We start from the raw sequence: 18200 nt of genomic DNA on the forward strand, positions 1-18200 counted from the left end.
AAAATATAATTCTTGGTTGAGGGAAAATATGATTAAAGATAATGACTTGCCAAGCAAAAATTTATGTACCTGTGGCCAAAAATGGTTATCTGGAGGTAAGAAAACAAACCCTGATTTTTTAGGTAAATTTCCTTCAGCAGGGGAGAGAGTGGATGGAAATGGGAGGATCAATACTGCATACTTGGAAAACATACTTTTAAAGTAAATTAAAATCATGTTCCTAGACTCTACAGTTTCCAGTTGTATCCTTTCAATACACTTCAATAGTACAGGAGCAGTTATTTAACTCAGAGAATAATGATTAATAATTCAGAGGAATTACTACCTTCCCCCTTCCAAAAAAAAAAAACCACACAAATAACACTTAATTAAGCAATGTTAGTTTATTTTATCTGTAGCTCTTCCAATATAAACTGAACATAAATGATGATATTGAGAAATATTAGGAAGAATTACTGAGAGATGTCAGAATATCATGCCTTCCAATCCATCCTCCATGAACTTCTTATAAAGTGCCATAAATTTGGCCACAAACGCTTCCAAGTGATAAATGGCTTTGCTACCCAGTTGTAGACGATGTTCATAGTAAGCTGCCATCTGGGCCACTTCTCCTTTCAGTTGTCCATCACAATTATGTAAAAGTTCTGAGAGAAGGCCCTAAAGAAAGATAAATAGCAATTTTAAAAAGTAATAATTAAAAAAATATTAGCTAAACACGCTTTACTTTTCTCATTCAAAAAGGAAGTGAAACTTAAATACTGATATGTTCTCCTTTTTATTTTTGATGGACCATCAGACTTTATCCAAAAGAACATACTATTCTAGAGTAAAAATGTGGTAGTTATCTATCATATTTCAACCTCAAATACTTAAATCTACAAGGGTGCAAAGATTTAAGTACAAAGATGCTTACTGTAACATTATTAATTATAATAATCTGTAGACAACCTGAAGTCTAACACTTCAGGTTGTAACACAGGGGTTATATCCAAAAAACTGGTATAGTCATACAATGAAATCCCAGTCATGTACCAAAAAGAATGAGGTAAATCTGTCATGAAACAGCATCCATACTACACTGCTGAATTTAAAAAGCATAGTAGTGTAAAAGACACTAAAGCTTTGTGAAACATACATTGCTGCGTCGCTTCAGTCGTGTCCGACTCTGTGCGACCCCATGGACTGCAGCCTACCAGGCTTCTCCGTCCATGGGATTCTCCAGGCAAGAACACTGGAGTGGGTTGCCATTTCCTTCTCCAATGCATGAAAGTGGAAAGTGAAAGTGAAGTCGCTCAGTCGTGTCTGACTCTTAGCGACCCCATGGACTGCAGCCTACCAGGCTCCTCCATCCATGGGATTTTCTGGGCAACAGTACTGGAGTGGGGTGCCACTGCCTTCTCCGTGAAACATACATATATGGACTCAATTCAGTGTGACTTGAAAAGAGGTCTTATGAAAACAGAAGGGGGAATCTTCACTTTTGAATTTTTTTCATGTAATTTTAATAAATACAAAGAAATAAAAAGTCTTGTATTGCCTAAGATGTAATAGTCAATTTACAATATCTTTCTAGCTAGAGAGTTGATTAGGTTTAGACCAGACCTAAAGTCGTCCCTCACAAATCACTACCACCTTCTTTAACCTCAATTTTCAAGTGCACTGAGGCTTGCTGTCTAAAATATTAATACTATTCCCTGACTACTTGCATGGATCCACCTTTCAATCCTTCAAGTTTCAGATTAAACATACCTTCCACAGAAGCCATCACTGATCTTCCATAACTCAGCCCTCCATTTTTATCATTTTACCTGGTCACTGCCTTTATAATACTTAGACCATTCTGAAATCCTCTTGCTTCTTGTTTCCCATTCCATTTCACCAAAATGTAACTTCTCTGAAGGAGGCCCACCCTCGTTTCCTTCAACACACTCCTAACGGTGACTGGCACACCTTACAAGCTCCATACAATTTGGACTGAGTATCTGCTGAACTAATGAGCTGGACAGAAAGAACTGACAATATATCTTTGTGCAGCAAAAGCCATGATACCACATAATCAAACCAGACTGTATGGTTATAGACAGTACAAGATTTGAAATCAGAATACCTTCATTATTATTTCAGGAGGAATACAGTGAGTTAGAAGCTCATACAGTCTTCCACGAACTTCAAGGAGCCTGAACAAAACAAAACAATACTTTGTAATGAAAACAGGAGATCATTTTTCTAAATACCTACTGTGCCATCTTACTTTAAGAATTATACATCCCAGTACAAACATTTTCTTCAATGGCTTATCATATTTAAGATACATATATGGGAGCTTTTCCTAACTTTAGTTCATTTTTCTAAAATAAAATTATAGAACTGTCTTAAAGTCAGACAACATTTATATTCATTTACATATATAGACGCACACCCACACAGTATCTATATATATATACACTGAAAATACAGAAGACTTCACGCATAGTAAGGGTTGAGCTTATTCACACCACGAATTTTAATATACTTTAATGATACATCAAGTAATATTTTTCTTTCCTTCTCCAGATAGATGATACATAGGAAATGAGAAAATGGTTATGAAAATATTAAATAATAAGTTAATTACAGAAGAAAAGAAAATATAACCATGAATATAACATGTTATCATCTCAACTGCAAAGTAAAAAAAAAAATTATGGCAGAGAAACAAAGCTGTTTTGTCATTGAAAGGGCAGTACAAGAGGGTACAGGTGGGCACAAACCCAGGCTGGCTAAGTGAATATGGCCATTTGTTGGAGGGCTCTGTAAGATCATAATTCTAGGCCCTTCTCATAACACTTTCAGGAAGAAAAAGGGTTAATGAGGGAAATACACATGTAACATATTAAAACAGCAAGAAGAAAAGTGACAAATTATATTTACAAAAGTAACTTAATCTTTCTAAATATACTTACCTACCCCTAAAGAAAAAATATTGTTCTGAATCTTTACCAAAATAAGACCACATTATGTTCTATATTTCAGATCAAGCAGGGAAGTGATTTTTAAAAGATTTCTTCAAAGCAGAAGTTAAGACCCCCTTCCTGAGATTCTAGGAGTATGAAGTTGTACCACAATAAAACTAAGTAAAGTAAAAAAAAGACTAGCATTTTTCGAGCAACTGCTATGCACAAGACACTATGACAATAATTTAACTCAGTCACCATATCAGCTATGGTGAGGCATTATCTCCATTTTTTTTTTTTAAAGAAAAAACTAAGGCCCGGATGGTTTAAATAACCTGACAAAGTTGACCATAGCAGAGCCATGATTTAAGCACAAATCTGTCTTAGCCCATATCCTTCCAGTGTCTGCCAAAGCATCTATTTAATCTCTTATCTGTATGAGGTTCACTGCAGTACACTATTTCTCACAAACACAAGTCTCTTTCACTGAAGAGAACATGAAGTTCAGAGAGGTTAAGCTTCCAGCAAAACTTATATAGCTGAAGCAGCATTACCTCAAGTCTGATTCCAAAGGCCTTAATGTCTCTTGGACATGACAGTATATACCCCAAATAAAATCTGATTCTTAACGTATAAATGACAGATGATATGAAATTATTTTAATAATGCATATAGCTTATTTCTAAAAAGCTGATTCACAATATATTTATGTATAAAACTGTACTCTAACAATACTGTGTGCATCTCACACATGTTCTCATGCTTCTCTTAGTTTGAGTTCATTTCTAATATGATTTCATTTCTAAAACATTAATATATTCATTATTAAGCCGGTGTCATTATCTCTTGGAGGTTACAAGTGATAATGAGTACAAATTATTCTATCAGAGAAACATGGTATTCTAGAACTGCCTCTGCCTCTTACTAACCAAATGTCCCTGAAAAAAAGCAACAATCTTGCTAAGAATCAGTTTTCTATCTGTAAGATGGTAATAATGCATTCCTCATAGGACTGTTATTTGAATTAAATGAAATAGTGTAAATGTCAGCATAATAATTGCTCATCATATGTAAGCTGCTAGTCACATGAGAAAGGTGGAGCAGAGAACCTGCCTGCAAAGGCAGGAGATGCAAGAGATGCAGGTTCAGATCCCTGGGTCAGGAAGATCCCCTGGAGAAGGAAATGGCAACTCACTCCATTATTCTTGCCTAGAAAATTCCACGGACAGAGAAGCTTGCGGGGCTACAGTCTACAGGGTCAAAAAAAGTTGGACACTCTGAGCACATATCACAGACACATATCACATTAGAAAATAAGAAATTTCCTAACATGTATCAAAAAAAGAATCAAGACTATAAATATTACAGCTAGACTACAGGGTCAAAAATCAGGAGTCATTGGTACTGTGCGGACCAATGTTCAAAATGACACTGGCCATCCTAGTATTTCTGGACAGCTTCAAGGCTTTCGGAAATTAAGAGGAATATTTTGTTTTAAAGACACAATGCCATCAAATCCCAAATCTGTTAATCTAAATAGGGAACAGCAGCACTTCTTCCTGGACAAATTCATTTATGAGCTGTCAAAATTTGTTTGGAAACTGGAGGAATGGGCAGCAGCAGCAGAATTAAGAAAAGTAATAATCAACTTAAGTCTTAAAAATACATTTAATAATGTCAAATATTGCAACATCTGTACCTAAATCTCCTTAAGAGTGGGAAAGTTCAACTATCATCATCAATTTTTCTTCTTTAAAATCAGAACAAAAACAAGAAAAGTCACCTTTGGTGTGGAAATATTTTATGAAAGTAAAAAGCTCCTAAGACATGCTTCATTTGAATTTTATTTCCTTAAAACTTGAGATTTCTTCACTACCTGACAGTATTTACAAAATGGAATGCACACTTTATCCTAAAGTCAAGGTTTCTTTTCTCAAGAATCTACTTAAAACATCTGGCACTTTTCGAAAACTATTTCTTCAACTAAAATAGATGAAGAGGAATTCAATGCAAACTTTGATAAAATATCAAGTACCGATTTTCTATGACCATTCACCTCCTCTAATCTATTATGGTTGTCCAACAGTACATATTGCAATTTCCTTTGGAGAATTTCTTATAAAAATAACAATTCTCAGATATACCACCCAAGAGGAGAAACACAGTATATTCCTTCTCCCAATTATGTTCACGTAAACCAAGGAAGCTTACATTTCAGTGGCTGCACTCAATCTAGTCTGTTTTCTAAAACAATCAATAACCCTCTCTAAAGTCCAAAGATGGGTTTCTCATTTCAGACAGGCAAAAAAAGTAGGAGACTGTGTCTCAGTGAGCTTACACAACCTTCACCAGACTTTCCAAAAGTACCAAGCCTTAAGACTGTCACTCTTGATTTGGAGAAGAGCCCATTGCCCTCCTCAATCAAAGTCATAACAAATCCAACCGGCTATGGTTGAAGTACTTTCAGTGTGGTCTACTACTGAATAAGAGACCCAAGAAGCAAACAGAAACATCTGTGCAGCAGATATGCACAAAATACTTCCTACATACTGACGGCACATACACAGTATTATTCTTAATGGAGCCTATCACCACACATGAGCTCGGAGTCTTCTAGTTCTCAAACCACTATCACACAATCTCTCTTCATTATACAAATGAAAAAGCTGAAGCTCTAAGTTTATAAAGTTACCTGCTTAAGGACACTTAGCTAAAAATTAGAAGAACTTGGAAGTCTACACACAGTCTAGTGTCTTTCTATAACACATCAATTACAAAGTTATACAGTGTTATCTTCAATATTAGAAAGCTAGACACATCATGCTATGCATTAATATTAAATCATCCAAGATTCTGAGGGGGAAAAAAAACCTTAAACTTCCAAAATTTGTTTCAATTTATCTGTAAGTTCCATACTTGCATGCCAGTAGCTTCTTAAAAGCCATGATATCATACACCAACTATTCTGAACCATTAAATGTCTAAAACTCTACTTTTTCTTTAGAAGTATAGTATTTTATAATTTAAATTTAATTATAATGCTACATGGCATGGTATCAGTATAAAACAGCTAATCTACAACTTAGAATATCTGTACTGTCTCAGTGATCAAACTTTTATGGTGATCTTTTATAGCGGTTACCTCTGTGGAGTTTGTTGACTGACAATAGCATTGGCAGTCTCCCTCAGATACACCTCCCAATCTGTTTCAGGGATTTCTTGATCTGCAGTAAAAGGATATCTACATGACAAAAAGAGAACACAATAAATTAAACGAAAGTGGTTTATATCACAACATGATTCCCGTAGTAACTGACCCCTTTTACTCACTGTTGCACTCTGCAGGCTTCACACATAAGCAGAGCTTTTCTGAGATTTCTGCAGGACTTCTCGGCAAGTCTATGAGCCAGTTGTGGAGGAAGATTTAGACCCTCCTTCTTACACACAGTAGATAACACATGGCAAATCTACAAATAAAATAATAAAGTAACAAAAATGAGCAATCTGCCAAACTGCATGCTGAGACAATTTCTGTTAAGAATATTGTTACAGAACTCCAACCTTTCTTTTTTTGGTCACTGCTGCTATTGCTAAGTCACTTCAGTCGTGTCCGACTCTGTGCGACCCCATAGACAGCAGCCCACCAGGCTCCCCCGTCCCTGGGATTCTCCAGGCAAGAACACTGGAGTGGGTTGCCATTTCCTTTTTGGTCACTACCCTACCCTAATCCACTGTTCCTTCAGCAGGAAGCCAGGGGTCTAACCTAGCTATCAGGTACAGTCAGTAACTAGATGGGCACCTGGAGAAAGATCTGGTCCCACTTCCATACCTGCCAGCCTCAAGGCAGCAGGGAGTTGGAGACAAAGGGCCACAGGTTGGTGACAAAAACACTGCTCACAAGGCTGCCAAGTTGAGCTGTACAAGCCTAACTGGACACAACTCAGGCACCAAGATGTGAATGGTACTCATGGGAGAGACATAACCTGGTGGTCCTGCTGCTTTATAAACATTTTAAACTCTAAAACTCTCAAAATCTTTACAAGTGAAACTCACAATACAATGTCACTTATTATCCCTACTTTGCATAAAATCACCCCAAACCTATTAACAGCAGAAACTTGCTTATTGTGAGAAACTGGCATTTTTACTGATAGCTGTTAAGAATGCTATGACTGAAGCAACTTAGCCATAGCAGCAGCATTAAGAATGATAAAGGAAAAAAAAAAAAAAAATACACTTTATGTTGATTCAAACTAACTTTGGTCTCTGAACTAGGGACTAGGAATTCCCAAATCATCTTCTTGAAAAATCTATTTCCTAAATATTCAAGTCTCCTCTATAAGCCAGTTAAGTCAGGTTGAGGTAGAAGCCACTAAATAACTAGCTTTCCCTTAGTTTTATAAAATCCACAATTACTACCTATTTAAAGAAAAAGATGATTTAAAGAAAAGAACATTTTCTATATACTGATATCTAGTATTTACTACTATAATGGTTTGAGTTAGCACCTAGGCCATAGCTATTTCTGAATTGCTGACATAGTTCACTACGTTTTTACAAGAACAAACACAATAGGGATGTACACACAGTATGCATGGAATCTGAACTGAATTCTTCTGAAAAATTTAACTTGACTTACATCTTCAATGCTGGGAGCAGGCACACGAACTGCAAGGCACCTACTACGAATAGGTGGTATCACTTTAGACGTAGAATTGCAACACAAGATCAATCTGCAGGTGGACATATACTTTTCCATGGTTCTGCGCAAGGCATGTTGAGCATCTTTAGTGAGTTTGTCAACTTCTGTCAATAACACAACTGAGTGAAGGAGAAACAAAACAAACTTTTGAGTATTTATCTTTCTCATTATTCAGAGTGAAATCCTAAACAGTAAGCCTAATATACTACTTTTCCCTTTGGAGAAGACATACAAAAGTTATAGGTATGGTAGAATTTATTTTTATTAAAAAAAAATTCTAGCTTACTTCAATCTGTATAATAGGCTCCAGTTTCATCCACCTCATTAGAACTGATTCAAATGTATATGGCTGAGTAATACTCCATTGTGTATATGTACCACAGCTTTCTTATCCATTCGTCTGCTGATGGACATCTAGGTTGCTTCCATGTCCTGGCTATTATAAACAGTGCTGCGATGAACACTGGGGTACATGTGTCTCTTTCAATTCTGGTCTCCTCAGTATGTATGCCCAGCAGTGGGATTGCTGGGTCGTATGGCAGCTCTATTTCCAGTTTTTTAAGGAACCTCCACACTGTTCTCCATAGTGGCTGTACTAGTTTGCATTCCCACCAACAGTGTAAGAGGGTTCCCTTTTCTCCACACCCTCTCCAGCATTTATTGCTTGTAGACTTTTGGATAGCAGCCATTCTGACTGGCGTGAAATGGTACTTCATTGTGGCTTTGATTTGTATTTCTCTGATAATGAGTGATGTTGAGCATCTTTTCATGTGTTTGTTAGCCATCTGTATGTCTTCTTTGGAGAAATGTCTGTTTAGTTCTTTGGCCCATTTTTTGATTGGGTTGTTAATTTTTCTGGAATTGAGTTGCAGGAGTTGCTTGTATATTTTTGAGATTAATTCTTTGTCAGTTGCTTCATTTGCTATTATTTTCTCCCATTCTGAAGGCTGTCTTTTCACCTTGCTTATAGTTTCCTTTGTTGTGCAGAAGCTTTTAATTAGGTCCCATTTATTTTTCTTTTGATTTCCAATATTCTGGGAGGTGGGTCATGGAGGATCCTGCTGTGATTTATGTCAGAGAGTCTTTTGCCTATGTTCTCCTCTAGGAGTTTTATAGTTTCTGGTCTTACGTTTAGATCTTTAATCCATTTTGAGTTTATTTTTGTGTATGGTGTTAGAAAGTGTTCTAGTTTCATTCTTTTACAAGTGTTTGACCAGTTTTTCCAGCACTGCTTGTTATAGAGATTGTCTTTTCTCCATTGTATATTCTTGCCTCCTTTGTCAAAGATACGGTGTTCACAGGTGCATGGATTTACCTCTGGGCTTTCTATTCTGTTCCACTGATCTATATTTCTGTCTTTGTGCCAGTACCATACTGTCTTGATGACTGTGGCTTTGTAGTAGAGCCTGAAGTCAGGCAGGTTGATTTCTCTAGTTCCATTCTTCTTTCTCAAGATTGCTTTGGTTATTCAAGGTTTTTTGTATTTCCACACAAACTGTGAAATTATTTGTTCTAGCTCTGAGAAAAATACTGTTGGTAGCTTGATAGGGATTGCATTGAATCTATAGATTGCTTTGAGTAGTATACTCATTTTCACTATATTGATTCTTCTGATCCACGAACACGGTGTATTTCTCCATCAATTAGTGTCCTCTTTGATTTCTTTCACCAGTGTTTTATAGTTTTCTATATATAAGTCTTTGTTTCTTTAGGTAGATATATTCCTAAGTATTTTATTCTTTTCATTGCAATGGTGAATGGAATTGTTTCCTTAATTTCTCTATTTTCTCATTATTAGTGTATACAGAGTGAAGTAAACCAGAAAGAAAAACACCAATACGGTATACTAATGCATATATATGGAATTTAGAAAGATGGTAATGATAACCCTGTATGCGAGACAGCAAAAGAGACACAGATGTATAGAACAGTCTTTTGGACTCTGTGGGAGAGGGTGAGGGTGGGATGATTTGGGAGAATGACATTAAAACATGTATAATATCATATGTGAAACGAATCGCCAGTCCAGGTTCGATGCATGATACAGGATGCTCGGGGCTGAAGCACTGGGATGACCCAGAGGGATGGTATGGGGACGGAGATGGGAGGGGGGTTCAGGATAGGGAACACATGTATACCCGTGGAAGATTCATGTCAATGTATGGCAAAACCAATACAATATTGTAAAGTAATTAGCCTCCAATTAAAATAAATAAATTTATACTAAAAAAAAATCTAAGATCAAACACTAAGATAATGAAGCTAAAGAGGTTATTTTGTTGCAGAATCTACTGTAGTCTTTTTATACTTATATGCAGTAAAAATCACCAAGACAAGGATATAGTGTGCTGCATTTACCCAAAATATTTCACTCAGGTGTGTACTTCTGTACAAAATCTTAGCATTCTAAGGAATATACTTTGGAAAACACTGTCACAACAGATGTAGCAAATAAGGGATAAAGATATCTGGTTACTTGTATAATAAGATTCTACCTGGTCATAATCAAGGATTGGCCTTAAAGTGTTTGAGAAATTCAGTATGCAGGGACTGAATCCAGCATTGTATTAAATTACTTCAAGAAGATGACAGTGATAGCAGTGCAGCATTTGAATCTCTCCCATAAAAGAACAGATTCCAAGATCCAAGACAACATTTACATTGAAACTAGGTGACAAGCTGTCCCCAAGAACCCTAAATATAAGTAAGTGAGAACAAGAAACTACGTGTGGGAAGAAGTGGCTAGGATCCACCAGTTTTTTGATATCTTCAGAACAGGAGAACCTTAAATCACCCACAAAAGCACACTGAATATATGAGCCAATCTGAGAACAGCATCCATAGGGTTCAATTCATGAACAAGAGCTAAGGGACCTTGATGCAATAAGATCTGACAGACCAGTGGACTAAAAATAACAAAATGAAGCTCTCTTCCAAGACAATGATTCCCAATGACAAATTCTGGAAATCGAACACAAACTGAATAGAATAAATAAAAATAAGGAGATCAATCACAATATCTGACAGGATAGCAGTAAAAAAATAATGCAAAACTAAATAATTGCTAGGCAGAAAACAGCACAATATTTTAAAAACTGTAGTGAGGATTACTCCAGAAATACAAAGCAGTTTCATTAGATGATCCAGTAAGATAATAATGAGAACTAAGAAGAAAAATTATAAGACCACAAAGAATATTTGAAAAAAAAAATTTTTGATTTTGAAATGTACAGTTTAAGGAGAAAAGATAAGAAATAGGCTGGAATACGTAAGATGATTCACACAACAGTAAAATGAGCAATGAAAAAAAGTTAAATTATCACATCCACTAAAGAAAAAGTATAGCTTATTTTCTCCACTAAATCTGACAAGGATTAAAAATAATAAATGTTAGACAGAAATGGGCATTCCTAAATACTGCTGGCAGTAGCACAAATCTATATCTTTTTTCAAATGAAGATTTTGGCAAAATATGTCAAAAACATTAAATATTGGCATATATATCAGAAAATTTGTTGTAAAAATATATGGTGTTATGTACAAAACACTGGAAATGTTAAAAGTAATGGTCTCTGGATGGTGGGATTATAGCTGATTTGAATTTTCTTTTGTTTAGCAATATATTTAATAATGAACATATAACTTTTGTTCAAAGAATCATTATTTGTAAATCATGCAATTCCCTTTTAAAATTCTTTTTCCATTACTAATCTAAATATTTTATTAATTCTAAAGTAACAAATAGGTGGCACAAACAGTTCTCTTTCTGACACAATTCAACTCCATTAGACTATAAATACCTGGAGCACAGAGTTTATGTTTCTCTTCTTCACTTCTACATATTTTAAAAAAAAAAAAAAAGGTGGCATAGTGCTTGGCACAGAACAGGTTAATAACATATTTGCTAAATGGTTGGAATTTACATTCCTCATTATATTTTCCTCTTATACCCATTACTTATAATTTAAGTGCCTGCCTCATCCAAAATAAAAAAAATATCACATACCTTTAAAATCTTTTTGAGAGCTTGTTTCAAGTTGCTGTGATTGTGCCACTGTTTTCAACATCTCCTGAATTACTACCCGATCGCTATTTCCAGCATCACTATATAAAATAAAAGTAGTGGTAAATATATACATGCAAATATTTAATAAGTACTAACCCTTACTTGTAAGCTAAGAAAAATCTTGAAGATCTTCAGTGATTAAAATTTTAAGCAAACTGAGTGACACTACATTCACAAAACTTTAAAACTGAAGTGTTTTAGGATCACTAATGACTGTGTGGATCACAATGAACTGTGGAAAATTCTGAAAGAGATGGGAATACCAGACCACCTGATCTGCCTCTTGAGAAACCTGTATACAGGTCAGGAAGCACAGTTAGAACTGGACATGTAACAACAGACTGGTTCCAATTAGGAAAAGCAGTATGTCGAGGCTGTATATTGTCACCCTGCTTATTTAACTTCTATGCAAAGTACATCATGAGAAACGCTGGGCTGGATGAAGCACAAGGTGGAATCAAGATTGCTGGGAGAAATATCAATAACCTCAGATATGCAGATGACACCACCCTTATGGCAGAAAGTGAAGAGGAACTAAAAAGCCTCTTGATGAAAGTAAAAGAGTAGAGTGAAAAAGTTGGCTTAAAGCTCAACATTCAGAAAACGAAGATCATGGCACCCGGTCCCATCACTTCATGGCAAACAGATGGGGAAACAGTGCAAACAGTGGCTGACTTTATTTTTCTGAGCTCCAAAATCACTGCAGGTGGTGACTGAAGCCATGAAATTAAAAGATGTTTGCTCCTTGGAAGAAAAGTTATGACCAACCTAGACAGGATATTAAAAAGCAGAGACATAACTCTGCCAACAAAGGTCTGTCTAGTCTATGGTTTTTCCAGTGGTCATGTTTGGATGTGGGAGTTGGGACTATAAAGAAAGTTGAGCGCCAAAGAATTGATGCTTTTGAAGTGTGGTGTTGGAGAAGACTCTTGAGAGTCCCTTGGACTGCAAGGAGATCCAACCAGTCCATCCTAAAGGAGATCAGTCTTGGGTGTTCACTGGAGGGACTGTTGCTGAAGCTGAAACTCCAGTACTTTGGCCACCTGATGAGAGGAGCTGACTCATTTGAAAAGACCCTAATGCTGGGAAAGACTGAGGGCAGGAAGAGAGGGGGATGACAGAGGATGAGATGGTTGGATGGCATCACTGACACAATGGACATGGATTTGGGTGGACTCTGGAAGTTGGTGATGGACAGGGAGGCCTGGCGTGCTGCGGTTCATGGGGTCACAAAGTCGGACACGACTGAGCGACTGAACCAAACTGAAACATACTCCTATACTCAACTACAATTTGATTAACATAACTGAAAACACCAAACATGTTCTTAAGTTTCAGTTCGGTTCAGTCACTCAGTCGTGTCCAACTCTTTGCGACCCCATGAATCACAGCACACCAGGCCTCCCTGTCCATCACCAACTCCCAGAGTGTACCCAAACTCATGTCAATTGAGTCAGTGATGCCATCCAACCATCTCATTTTCTGTTGTCCCCTTCTCTTCCTGCCCTCAATCCTTCTCAGCATCAGGGTCTTTTCAAATGAGTCAGCTCTTCACATCAGGTGGCCAAAGTATTGGAGTTTCAGCTTCAACATCAGTCCTTCCAATGAACACCCAGGACTGATCTTTAGGATGGACTGGTTGGATATACTTGCAGTCCAAGGGACTCTCAAGAGTCTTCTCCAACACCACACTTCAAAAGCATCAATTCTTTGGCGCTCAGCCTTCTTTATAGTCCAACTCTCACATCCATACATGACTACTGTAAAAACCACAGCCTTGACTAGATGGACCTTTGTTGACGAAGTAATATCTCTGCTTTTTAATATCCTGTCTAGGTTGGTCATAACTTTAGATCCAAGGAGTAAGCCACTTAAAAAGAGACATAGCTATTAACAGTACCAAATACTTTGACACTTCTGTATCCACTATAGTTAATACCTGCTGCTGCTAAGTCGCTTCAGTCGTGTCTGACTCTGTGCGACCCCATAGACGGCAGCCCACTAGGCTCCGCCGTCCCTGGGATTCTCCAGGCAAGAATACTGGAGTGGGTTGCCATTTCCTTCTCCAATGCACCAAAGTGAAAAGTGAAAGTGAAGTCGCTCAGTCGTGTCCGACTCTTAGAGACCCCATGGACTGCAGCCTACCAGGCTCCTCCATCCATGGGATTTTCCAGGCAAGAGTACTGGAGTGGGGTGCCATTGCCTTCTCCAAGTTAATACCTAGTCACAGCTAATTTCTTAGTTGCCTACAACTACTCAAAATATAAAAATAACTTGTTAAAACAAATTTGATCTGTGTTCTTCTTCTCCATCCCCAAACTAGCAAAGGTGTGTGAGAGAACAAGCCTAGACAAGTTGTTCCCAGTATCAGCAGAGTTGATTCAAGGTCTTAGAAAGGGGATGGGATAAGCAAATGAAGTTCAGGATACAAAACAGAACTCTGTAAGCTGTTGATTTATAGGCATTACCAATCATTTATACCAATATCATTGCTTTAGCACTTAAGCCCTGTACCTCACAAACCAAAATAAGTCACCTGGTTATTTAGGTTGAATGTCAATTCCAAACACCTGAAAAACAAAGAGCTTAATCTCCAATTGACTATTAGCGCTACAGAAGAACTCTTAATCAGAAAAAGAGGGCAAAGAAATCAGCTTTAGTTTATTTTCTTAAACAGCCATCATGTCCTTCTCAATATTATTAGATCAATATACCCTCTAATCCAAAAACTGAAAGAAAATGGAAAGAATGAACGAGTAACCCAAATTCACTTTATAAAATATTTTCTCAGGCATTTACAAACTTTTTAGACATACTTTGCTCACCAGTTCTGAATAAGTCAATATAACAAAAATTTACTGACTATTCAAAGTACTTTGTGTAACACACAGAGCTTTATAGAGCAAGAACTTAATTATTAAAAATTTTTGACTTGGGGGAGGGGTCTCAGAGAGAAGGGAAAGTGGAAAGGTTCTAGGCTCCCTGTTTCACACAGGGCAGCTTCATTTTCATTTGTTTTATATTTTGTCTCTCTATACGGAGATCAGCCCTGGGATTTCTTTGGAAAGAATGATGCTAAAGCTGAAACTCCAGTACTTTGGCCACCTCATGCGAAGAGTTGACTCATTGGAAAAGACTCTGATGCTGGGAGGGATTGGGGGCAAGAGGAGAAGGGGACGACAGAGGATGAGATGGCTGGATGGCATCACTGACTTGATGGACTTGAGTCTGAGTAAACTCTGGGAGTTGGTGATGGACAGGGAGGCCTGGCGTGCTGGGATTCATGGGGTCGCAAAGAGTGGGACATGACCGAGCGACTGATCTGATCTGATACATGATTTTATATCAAAAAACCATTCTACTCTTTAAAAAAAGAAGTCTGAACACCACTATTCTAAAAATGCTTATTTCTATGTAGTATCCACTTACCTAGGATTAACTTCAAGGTGGTAATTGCTTGCAATAGTGCTAATTTCAATTTTCTTTTTCGATGGAGTCTGTGGACAAAGAAAATAGTTATTTTTTTAATGTTTATTGGCTATTTCTCCTATTATCTGTATTTCATTGTTTTTTTTAATTATATAAACAATTTATGATTAAAGAAATAAAACTTTAGATAATCACCACTAATGTTAGCCCCATTCTTAATGTGCAGGTAAACATGTTTTTATATACACTAGGTCATATCACACATCTTGTTTTTCGTGGATCACTTTTTTCCTTTACCTCCAGAAACCTCCAAACTATCCCCAGCTAACAGCAGATCATTATAAACAATCTGCATATGCCCTTTCACAGCCTGTTCCATGCTAATACACAAAAATAAACACATACTATTAATAACACATTATTGAATAGTGTCTGTGTTTCTCATAAAAATTGTTTTTAAAGGAGGTAATCATATATATTTCTGTTTCAAACTGAAATGCTTACTGTGATGGTCTGATGTTCAATTCTCAATTTTTCCACTCCAACACCATAAAGTTCACGTAGAATACACATAATTCTTGTCTTTTTTCCAGCACCTGATGGTCCATACACTAACAGATGAGGAAAGTCACCACATTGTACCTGGAATAAAAAGGATAAGGCATTTTCCCTAGAGAAGCCACTGCTCCTACATGTAGAAACTACTTTCTATGTATGAAATATTTTGTCTCTAGGAAAGTTCAAAAACACGTGTGTGTGAATGAACATAGAGACAGACATATCTTTAACTATGAAATCGATTATTCCCCTGGAATTAATGCTGTATAGGCTGGATGGCATCACCGACTCAATGGACATGAGTTTGGGTAAACTCCGGGAGTTGGTGATGGACACGGAGGCCTGGCGTGATGCAATTCATGGGGTCGCAAAGAGTCAGACACGACTGAGTGACTGAACTGAACTTATATATATATCTAGCACAGTACATGTAAGATACAACACTATATGCTAGAAAGCAAGAAATCCCAAACCTGGCTGACTATCAGATGTGCTTAAAAATACTTATAATAAAAGACTGATTAATTCCAGGACTCCATTCACAAGATTAAGATTCAATAACTGAGACTGTGATGACTGCCATAGTTTGCACTTCTACAAAGAGTCCCTTGGATGAGAAATGAGTGCATTTGGTTTTATTTGGAAGGTAAAGGAAAACTTTGTAGGGGAGAAGGAAAGTAAAGTGGGGAAAAGAAGGTAGCCAACAAGTGTTATCAACTTAAAAACCACTCTGGACATCTGGAGCTTGATCCTGCTGGGGATACACCTGAAGCCAGTGTGAAAATACATTACAGTATTAAACCACCCAAGGAATGGGGAAGCTGCAGTATGATACACTACCTCTCCTCAAACCTTTGCTAGTTTGGGAAAGAAAATGGGGGATAAGGTGTTAATTCCCTGGCATTTCAAATCTGCTTAGTGGTGTCAGCAAGAAAAAGCCTCCAGCAAGTGCAGATGCAGGGAGCTGGAAGTCAGGTCTGTGTAATCTCACAAGTTAAGAGCAAAAGAATGGAGTAGGATGCTGACAGTTCTGTATTACAGAACTACACTATGTGTTTTAAATATGTTCACAGGTGATTCTGATGCTCAAGTCAGGCCTGGGGGTCAGTGCTGTGAAGGTTATAAAGATGACAAGACACAGACCTTAACCTTCTGAAAAGCATAAAATCTTGTGGAGTGTAATTTTATAAATAACCATTTAAAAATAAAGAAGTATCAACAGAAGTGCTGTTAAGTAAACTTTAATACTTTACAAACTTATCTATCGCTGGCACTGAAAGAATAAAGTGTCAAGGAAAGGAACTATTCACCTAATACAGTGCATGGAAAAAGGAGGTGCTCCACAAATACAGCCTTCATTTTTTAAATTTCGATCCCAGCAAAAATAAAAGTTATGCTCCAAGTGTTTCTGTTTTATTAAGTTGAAGATTAAAACGTAAACAGGTGAATACATTTGAAAAGCAAATCTATTAACTCAAGACTAACATATTAAATCTCTGTCCAAATATTTATTCCAAAACCTATACAATAAAAAACGGGACAAAGGAAATAAAATATATCCCATGGTTAAGAAAATCAAAGAGGACAGTTCTCAAGGAGACTTTCTTTGTTTGCAAGCACAGTCCCCGGCCCCACACTCTGTCCCCGTCCCTGTTTTACTTTTCTCCACAGCACTTGACACCTTCTAAAGCCGGAGGGCGAAGCTCCGCTCTTGAGGGGCGCGAAACCTCCGAGTGGCGCACCTCCCCTCCCCCGGCTCTTTCCGCCTCGTCCCGCCGACTCACCAGGTTGCGCAGCTGGGCCGCCTGCTCCTTGTGATAGTCTAGCTGTCCCAAGGAGCAGGGCCGGTATTTGTCCACCCAGAGGCTCATTCCAGCCCGAGTTCCCAGGGTCAGACACTCGAATGCCCCGCGCGCGCGCCCCCCTCACAGACCCGCAAACAAGTTTTCCCGCGAGCTTCAAATCTCGCGACATCACTACCGGCGTGTTCGCGTAGCTAGGCACGGAAAGACTACGGAAGCCTAGTTTGGACAAAATTGGTCGCAATGTCGGAACCGCCTATTTATTAATGTTCATTGTTTCATTTAATAATTTATTCTTTGCTCCCACCCTTATCATAGTACAGGAATTATTAAGCAAAACTGGAAAATTGTCTCTGATACTCTAGGAGTCAAATCTGGGTACTTCAGAGACACCACCATTCTGAACTCATTTCATTCGTTCATTCATTCACTCGTTCCTTCCATCGAAACCTACCAACTATTTACCTTGTGGAGTTCTGTATTTGGCACCAGAATATATCCGGCTTGGGACTTGTCTCACGTGGCAGGGACCAAAACAAGCTCTATTGAGTAAACCGCTAAAATTAAGATGTAATCTTCATTACGTTTCCTGACCTCCATTCCTCAAGATTCTTAATGGATTTAAAGCTAAGGAATCTAAAAGGTCGTGAAAAAGCTACAGAAATGGGACAACGCAAACTGCACCTCTTAAATACACTTCTCTCGATGTA

General features: G+C 37.5%; 1 protein-coding gene across 1 annotated transcript; it reads right to left on the reverse strand.

The window, feature by feature from the left end:
• Window positions 1-368: 368 nt before the first annotated feature.
• RFC3 (replication factor C subunit 3) lies at window positions 369-17593 on the reverse strand. The gene is made up of 9 exons (NM_001038547.2): window positions 17473-17593; window positions 15635-15772; window positions 15131-15198; window positions 11642-11739; window positions 7573-7754; window positions 6264-6400; window positions 6076-6174; window positions 2108-2177; window positions 369-657 (listed from the first exon to the last, which is right to left on the reverse strand). Exons 1-9 carry the CDS (start codon window positions 17557-17559, stop codon window positions 466-468), a joined length of 1071 nt encoding a protein of 356 aa, NP_001033636.1. The 5' UTR covers window positions 17560-17593; the 3' UTR covers window positions 369-465.
• Between the last annotated feature and the right edge of the window lie 607 nt (window positions 17594-18200).

Source organism: Bos taurus, chromosome 12, assembly GCF_002263795.3.
Source record: "Bos taurus isolate L1 Dominette 01449 registration number 42190680 breed Hereford chromosome 12, ARS-UCD2.0, whole genome shotgun sequence".
Lineage (NCBI taxonomy): Eukaryota > Metazoa > Chordata > Mammalia > Artiodactyla > Bovidae > Bos > Bos taurus.

What these genes read in the sequence shown, in the direction of transcription:
- RFC3 (NM_001038547.2), bottom strand. Translation starts at nt 17,559, where the DNA reads ATGAGCCTCTGGGTGGACAAATACCGGCCCTGCTCCTTGGGACAGCTA. An exon ending in CTGCTCCCAGCATTGAAGAT is followed by an intron (nt 6,401 to 7,572) that starts GTAAGTCAAGTT and finishes TTTTATTTGTAG; the next exon opens with ATTTGCCATGTGTTATCTAC. An exon ending in GAAGCCTGCAGAGTGCAACA is followed by an intron (nt 6,175 to 6,263) that starts GTGAGTAAAAGG and finishes TTTGTCATGTAG; the next exon opens with ATATCCTTTTACTGCAGATC.